General features: G+C 37.3%; 1 protein-coding gene across 1 annotated transcript in view; it reads right to left on the minus strand.

The window, feature by feature from the left end:
* Positions 1-6,880: 6,880 nt before the first annotated feature.
* The window catches only part of LOC141332781 (scavenger receptor cysteine-rich type 1 protein M130-like), a 106,132-nt gene continuing 105,071 nt past the window's right edge, over positions 6,881-7,941 (minus strand). Inside the window, exons 16-19 of the mRNA XM_073837742.1 lie at positions 7,637-7,705; positions 7,468-7,518; positions 7,073-7,135; positions 6,881-6,933 (exon numbers count right to left, since the gene is read on the minus strand). Of these exons, the coding sequence (XP_073693843.1) occupies positions 6,881-6,933; positions 7,073-7,135; positions 7,468-7,518; positions 7,637-7,705 (236 nt within the window). The remainder of the gene's footprint in view (positions 6,934-7,072; positions 7,136-7,467; positions 7,519-7,636; positions 7,706-7,941) is intronic.

The raw sequence follows: 7,941 nt of genomic DNA on the forward strand, positions 1-7,941 counted from the left end.
ACTCAACACCAGATCTTCAACAGTTCAGCTCATGACAGATCACACTATAAACATTCTTACTTATACAAATGCTTACTTATTTACCTGTAAGCTTCAAAATGTCAAAATATCACTTCTTTGGGATGTTTCATTTATGATGGATGTTTCAAAGAATAAAATACAAAACACAACTTGGCCACATTGCAATGACAAACTTAACTGTCCACACACAAATCACAATGGTGGTGATGCCCAAACTACAACAAACTACAACATTGACTTTAAACCTGAAAATATTTAGGATTTTGAACAGTTAGCAAAAACATTATATAAAAATTTTTCAGTATATTTGACATTTTGCTGTATTTTTAAGTTACTAGCTGTTATGTGTCAGTTCTGTGCTGGGTCGGTTTAGTTCTGTTTTCTTTGTTTCTTTGTTTTCCACAGCCCCTGATTAGCTTACACCTGTTCTCTATTCTTCTGATCACTCCCTTCAAGTATATATTAGCCCTCAGTTCTGTTTTACTCGTCCATTAAGAGTGCTATCCATTAATGAAGGTCTTAAGTGTAACATTACACTGATAAAATTAAAATTTTCTGTACAGCCCTTATAGGAACAGTGTGTAAAATAAAAAGCGTTAGTTAGCGTTATGTGTGTGTTTTATTTCCTGGTTCCATTTCAGACTCTTCAAGACTTTGGCATTTTACTGAATTACAGTTTCCAGAGGTAAAATGTGTTGCATGTTATTATTAAATTAACCAACATTTACATTGTTAACAGCTTCAAATTAAATACTGTTAATTAACTTATTGTTAAAACATTTGCAGTTATCCCACTGTCCTAATAAATACAATATTATAACATAATTGCATAAGCACAGCGAATAACTGTACACAGTGCATACGTTACAAAGCATCTTTATTCAGATTTCAGAAAGAGCACTTTGACATTTGTAATATATATTTTGAGACATCATGAGCAAGTATTCATGTTGTGTGTTTCTGAATATCAGACACCACCACTGCAGATCATGAAGCAAACAACATGCAGTTCTGTCAGGACCACTATCGTCAAAATGATAGACATTAGCATAACATTTTTTGATTTGGCGGGATAGTTCTGTTCTGGCACAACTCCCTGCCCATTCATGCAGCATGTCATGAATGAGCAGGGAGAGCAGCAATAATAACCCCCCCAAACCAAACGATAGGCCAGAACCTCCCCCAACCGCAACTGATGGCATATCTGAAAGAACATGTCCTTCTGGATAACAGAGACTGAGACTGTGGCCCCTTACAGAGAGGGTAGCAGCATACGGGTGCTCTTCAAGCAGCTACGAAGAGCATCCGAAGGAGCGTAGCAATGAAGAAGAGCTATTATTTTAACAGCTAAGTACGGTACCTGAAAAATACCACTATCATCAAAAACTTATAATTAGCCTACATTTTTTTTGGTTGGGGGTATGGTTCTGTTCTGATTACTCCCTGCCCCATCCATGCAGCTTAGCATGGATAGGAGCAGGGAGTGCATAATAACCCCCCCAAAAACAACCATAGGCTGAACGCCCCCAACCACATGCTGACAGCAATCTAACTGAAACGCCTTATGGAAGGAGAGTGCAGGATAGTGATTTCTTCTGCTATGACCAGGTAAGCAGAGAAGCTTGCCCCTTCAGGAGGATTATAGCAGTGAACATGGATATATAAACCTAGATGCCCCACTAGCGACTGTTTCTATGGGCCTTTATATGTAAGCCGTCCGCCACTTTGCCGTGGTCCACCCAACGTAACTCACCCGTATATCTATGTAAATCACCATAGTAATCACTGAATATTCTAAATATCACAGTCCTGCACAGTCGTTGGTCTGCAAACCTACAGTATGGTGAATGAAGTCAAGTGGACCGCTGCGATGTGGCGGACGCATTCACGTGCTTGGAGGGTTCCAATGGGGCATCCACGCATACACATCCATGGCAGTGAAGGGGTGCTCTTCTTATGAGCAGGTAAGCAGAGCAGCTTGCCCCTTCAGGAGGATTGAAGCAGTGAAGGGGTGCTCTTCTTAATGAGCAGTAAGAGGAGCAGCAAGCCCCCTTAAAGCAGTACCTGAAACTTTAAAGATAAAGAAACCCATTAGAATTGGCATTCTAGTTTACAGCAAACACAGCATACTGCAGCCATAAAAGCAAGCAAAAACTGGATCAGAGATTGTAGATTTAACATCGCCTAAAGCTTCATTTAAAACTATTACAGCATTCATTTAAAACTATTACAGCAAATAATGACTCAAATCAACCCAGTTACAGGTTTAACCTCCCATGACATTTGTGCTCAGTATGAGTTTTTTTTTTAATTTTTTTTACAATGAGCTATGTTTGACAATAATGTAGCATATAGTAACTAGAATGAAATAAGAAATTTAGCTTGTGAAGATATTCAGCGATGAGCAAAGGGATAAATTTCTAGTTTTTTTTTTTTTTACAATGAGCTATGTTTGACAATAATGTAGCATATAGTAACTAGAATAAAATAAGAAACTTAGCTTGTGAAGATATTCAGCGATGAGCAAAGGGATAAATTTCTAGTTTTAAATTTTTTTTACAATGAGCTATGTTTGACAATAATGTAGCATATAGTAACTAGAATGAAATAAGAAATTTAGCTTGTGAAGATATTCAGCGATGAGCAAAGGGATAAATTTCTAGTTTTTTTTTTTTTTACAATGAGCTATGTTTGACAATAATGTAGCATATAGTAACTAGAATAAAATAAGAAACTTAGCTTGCGAAGATATTCAGCGATGAGCAAAGGGATACATTTCTAGTTTTTTTTTTTTTACAATGAGCTATGTTTGACAATAATGTAGCATATAGTAACTAGAATGAAATAAGAAACTTAGCTTGTGAAGCTATTCAGCGATGAGCAAAGGGAGAAATTTCTAGTTTTTTTTTTTATAAACAGCGAGCACCCTTCAAAAACAATCAGATAAACCTTAACAAGCAAGCAAATTGGAATACCCTGAAAGCTTAAGCAAAGACAAGGGCAGCATGGCTTTGCAGAAAAGAGCAGCAGCAAAGGGGTGCTCATCTTATGAGGAGTAAGAAGAGCATCAAGCCCCTTTAAAGCAGTACCTGAAACTTAAAAGATGCAGAAACACATTAGAATTGGCATTCTAGTTTACAGCAAACACAGCATACTGCAGCCATAGAAGCAAGCAAACAACTGGATCAGAGATTGTAGATTTAACATGGCCTAAAGCTTCATTTAAAACTATTACAGCATTCATTTAAAACCATTACAGCATAATGACTCAAATCAACCCAGTTACAGGTTTGAAAACCTACAGTTTTTTTATACAATGAGCTATGTTTGACAATAATGTTGCATATAGTAACTAGAATGAAATGAGAAACTTAGCTTGTGAAGATGAATAAAGGGAATTTTTTTTCCCTTCTTCTGTAGCAGCAAGCACATTTCAAGAACAATCAGATAAATCTTAACAAGCAAGCAAATCAGAATACCCTGAAAGCTTAAGCAAAGACAGGGGCAGCATGGCTTTGCAGAAGGAGCAGCAGCAAAAGGGGTGCTCATCTTTAATAGGCAGCTGAGAAGAGCAGCGTACCCCTTTAATGCAGTGCAGCATAGTCAATACCTGAAGTTAGGCAACAGGAATGTTTCCCTTATCTGCATAATCATTAGCATTAATTACATCCTTTGTAGCAAATCTGCATGAGAATCAAGCATGTACTGATACACTTATGGTGTGTTCCACAGGCATGTAGCGAGTGTGGCAGAGTGAGCATTTCTAATTCATTTATAGGAAGTTGATCTTAAATGCTGGCATGGTGCATAACGGGATTGAAGCGACGTTGAGAGCGGCTGAGAGCATCACAAAGGTTGGCATTCCTCAACTACGCAAAAACTAGAGCGCTAATGGCAAGCGACAACCAATTGCTGTGAAAAGTAGCAAGGCAAATTTTTTGACGTATGCTTCCTAGTATTTGCTGGATTACTGAGCTGAAATCACGTTAATTGAAATCATGCAAAATAAATGCACTTGCATGCTTCATGAAATGCCAGTGTTTAGTTTGCGAACCGCCTTTAAAGTAGATGATACGCACAGGGTGTAAACATGGTTTATAAGAGGCATGCTCTGCCCTAAATTTGACGCTGTAGTGAAAAACACGCCATTAATTGATGGCTTTGAGCAACACCTATCATCGCCAAAACAGCATGTTGGAAATAAATACACTGGATAAATGTAATGAAACAGGACCCCCAATACTAGATGCCTTTACGCAGCAAGCCCATTGAACCACTTTAACCTGTTTTAAATACAACCAATAGCCTAACAGTGGCAGCGTTTCATAACCATAGTGTATGCATTTTAATTTATTTATTTCATTTTTATTTTATTTTATTTGTTTTTATAAAAAACACTGCATGTATGTGGCTTATCAGACCCTTGCACTTAACGTTTTTGAATATGAATAAAAAACAAGCTCAAATTGTTAGTAGGTTTTGACATGGGCGTCGGAAGCAAAATAAATGTGGGTGGGTCCTCCCCCAGAAAAACAAAATACTGTAGTAGGCCTATATGACCTTTTCTGTAGTCTGGTGTCTTTTATTTAATGTGTTTTTACACAATGCAAATAGGCCATATTTACAAATAGAACAAAAGTCAGCTATTGAACAACAGTTTCAGTGGCGCAAGTGATAAAATGAGTAACATATAGTTTTTGACGCGGGAGACCCGAGTTCACGTCCTCCTTTTGGTGAAATCATTTTCGAAATCATCTCCCTTTTCACTTATATCACATCAGAAAGGCATTTGTTTATTTGTAAATTAATGAAATAATTGAAAAGTTGAAATAAAGTATCAACTAGGGTTAGGTTTATCTGAGCAGAAGTTACGCTGTTTTACTTTGCTGTGTCTCGGGAGTGCAGTAAGCACGACCGACTAGTGAAAACCCGGAATGAGTTTAATTGAAATGGACTCTGAATAAGTCAAGTGGAATAAATTTGAGGAAACCACAGCATGTAATTTAAGGCTTTATCTAAATGGAGTTTAATTTATTAAGGCATACCGCATACAATGGATTTGACTGAGTCTGACTCTGAATTAAAGACGTTAAAAGTGGGTGGGTCCAATATCATTGGTCTTCAAAAGTGGGTGGGTCCTGTCCCACCCACGTTCAATGGTTCCGACGCCCATGGGTTTTGACTAGCCAATGACGGAGATATGCCTTTGTCTTAGATGGCTGTATCAAGTGAATTGTGTCATATTCTTCGTCAATTACTCGTGCATCTGTATTGCGCATAGTTTCTTGTTTCCCTTGCCAAATCTCATGACGTAAACGATGAAGCACCATATGCACCGTATAGAGCGCTGTACTTATTTAAACGTCAGCTGTTAATTTACACTTGTATTGTGAACGAGCGGTCTTCAAGCTGAGCGCGCTGCACGGTACTTCGTTCTGAATGAACAAGGTTTCATTCAGCATAAGGTTACAATGTTTCCCTGACACTTGAGGATCTAATGAGTTAAGTGATACGCTCTTACTCATTTCTTAAATTTGTATATACATTTTTTAAATCCTCAAACAGACAAAATGAAACCCAATAGCACTGGTTTAAAATAGCAGCGACATAGAGCTATGAAATTTGGAAACTTGATGGCGAGTGCCGGTGTTGTGCCGAATTCTGACCCCCGCCAGATTACTACCCCCCTAGTATTGGTAGGTTTAGGGTTAGGTGTGGGGGAGGGGTTAGGATTAGGCAATCAGGTAGCGCTTTCAACGAGAGCGAAAATAACATAAATGTCACGGCAAGAGCGGGAAGTGATACATATCTCAGAATCTTGCGGGAGCTGAAAAATCCGTTCCACGCAGGTCTCTAGCCTAAAGCCACAGCTTGCCTACCAAATAAACGAAAAACGAGCAACATTTTATGACAGTATGTTTGCCAACATAGCATAGGCAATGAAAATTGAATAAGAAACTTAGCTTAGCTTCCAGCATGGAAGATCTTGTGTAAATGTTGTTGATCCAGGCACATTGGCGTGACTTCAGCGATACATTGCAGACATTGCGGACAAAGGATGTAGGCCTATATCAATATTTATAAAGCGAGAGCAGTGCTTGCACAGGTCACAACTGAGTCAATCGGCTTAAACAGTCAAAGCGGCGAATTCTCATTCAAGTTCACAAGTACTTGAATTTGGTGAACTGAGAAACGAACTCCTGTTGCAAAACCTGACTGAACGCATCTAGAGCGGAATTCGCTGACTGTCTTGTTTGCTCCTGAGCAAGCGAAAAAGCTACTGAATAATACTAAATGCAGCCTTATATAAAAATGCTGTGATAGGAGTAGCATTCCTATAGGTAGATGTGATCAGGTGAGAGTCAGCTGATGCGAGCTTGACTCACGTGACCTGCCAGAACTAACGCTAGAAGCTTAATTTCTGCTCAGTTAAAGGAGTTATTACATTCATTTAAAAGGAAAGATTATTGCTCATATCTGCTGTTTGTAAACTTATTTCCTGTTTGTAAACTTAATTACATTCTTATGTCCTTTAGCAAAATATTAAAAGTGAACCATCAGTTTTTTCTTAAAAGGAATGATATTTTGATATTTGATATTATAATATTATTAAGCTGAAGAAGCTGTACATTTCTAAGGCAACATGATGAAAAAGATTAATAATATTCCTGGAAAAATTCTAACAAATTCTGAAAAGGTCATGAAAGCAAAACATTTTTTTTTCTGTCTAAAATTGCAAATGTATATTTCAATACAGAATGTAACAAAACACTGTTAGATTGCAACTGAAACTTGTATATTAAGATCACTAAAACTTTAAAAGCTTTAAAAGGATTTGAGGCAGTGAGTGTGGTTTGAGTTACTGAGTTCCTGCCTGTTTTCCTGGATCCTCCTCCACATCATCATAGTCTGCTATTGGAAAACAAAAGCAAATTTATGTATCAATGCATACATTAAAATGCATTATAATAAACAATATTGGCAGTAAATTTAAATGAGCGTTCACAACCACAGAAATTCTAAAGACTAAACGAATTTGCTAATAACATACCAAACATGTCACTCATATATTCTCTGACATTCTTCACATCATCATAATCCTCCTGAACACCATCTGATATAAATGTGGCTATTATTAATTACATGAACAAACAGACTATATCAGGGGTGTCCAATCCTGCTCCTTAAGGGACACTGTCCTAAAGACTTTAATTCTAACCCCAGTTAAACACACCTGAACCAGTTTATCAAGGTCTTTAGGGTTACAAGAAACAACCAGACATATGTGTTGGGACAAGATGGAGCTAAACTCTGCAGGATACTGGGCTCTTTAAGAACAGGTTTGGACACCACTGGACTACATACGTTATATGGCACAATAATTTAAAGAACAATAATATAAAATACCCTCTGCCAATCTAGAAGGGTGTAAATTGAAACCCACACCTGCTTTATCATTGGAGAACTGTCGTATGATGACAATATCATCATAGTGTTCTAGTAAGTCATCCGCAACCAACAAAAGAGAGAGAACGAAAAATGAAATGCATCAATTAATCAATTAAAATACTTATATATAGTGTTAAAACATGTAGAAATAATGATAGAAATAAACCTGTAGCATGATGTCTCACTCCTCCAGTGATCACGTCATCATAGTTCTCTGGTGTGATTTGTTGCTCTTCTAAATGAGTTAAAAACAAAGAAAGAAAAGACCTTAGTCAGGGCAGCAATTGTTTTAATTTTTGACAAAAATTAATAACCCAGTAGATTAAAGAAAGGAAACCCATCAGCTGAAATCACTGACCTGTCAGGCCTTTAGTGGCAGAGAAATCATTATGGTAATCAGATGTGACTCCTTTTGCAGATTTTGCTTTAATGAAAATATAGAAATGTATGAATAATAAAAAAAAAAAATAT

Source organism: Garra rufa, chromosome 4 (genome assembly GCF_049309525.1).
Source record: "Garra rufa chromosome 4, GarRuf1.0, whole genome shotgun sequence".
Classification (NCBI taxonomy): domain Eukaryota; kingdom Metazoa; phylum Chordata; class Actinopteri; order Cypriniformes; family Cyprinidae; genus Garra; species Garra rufa.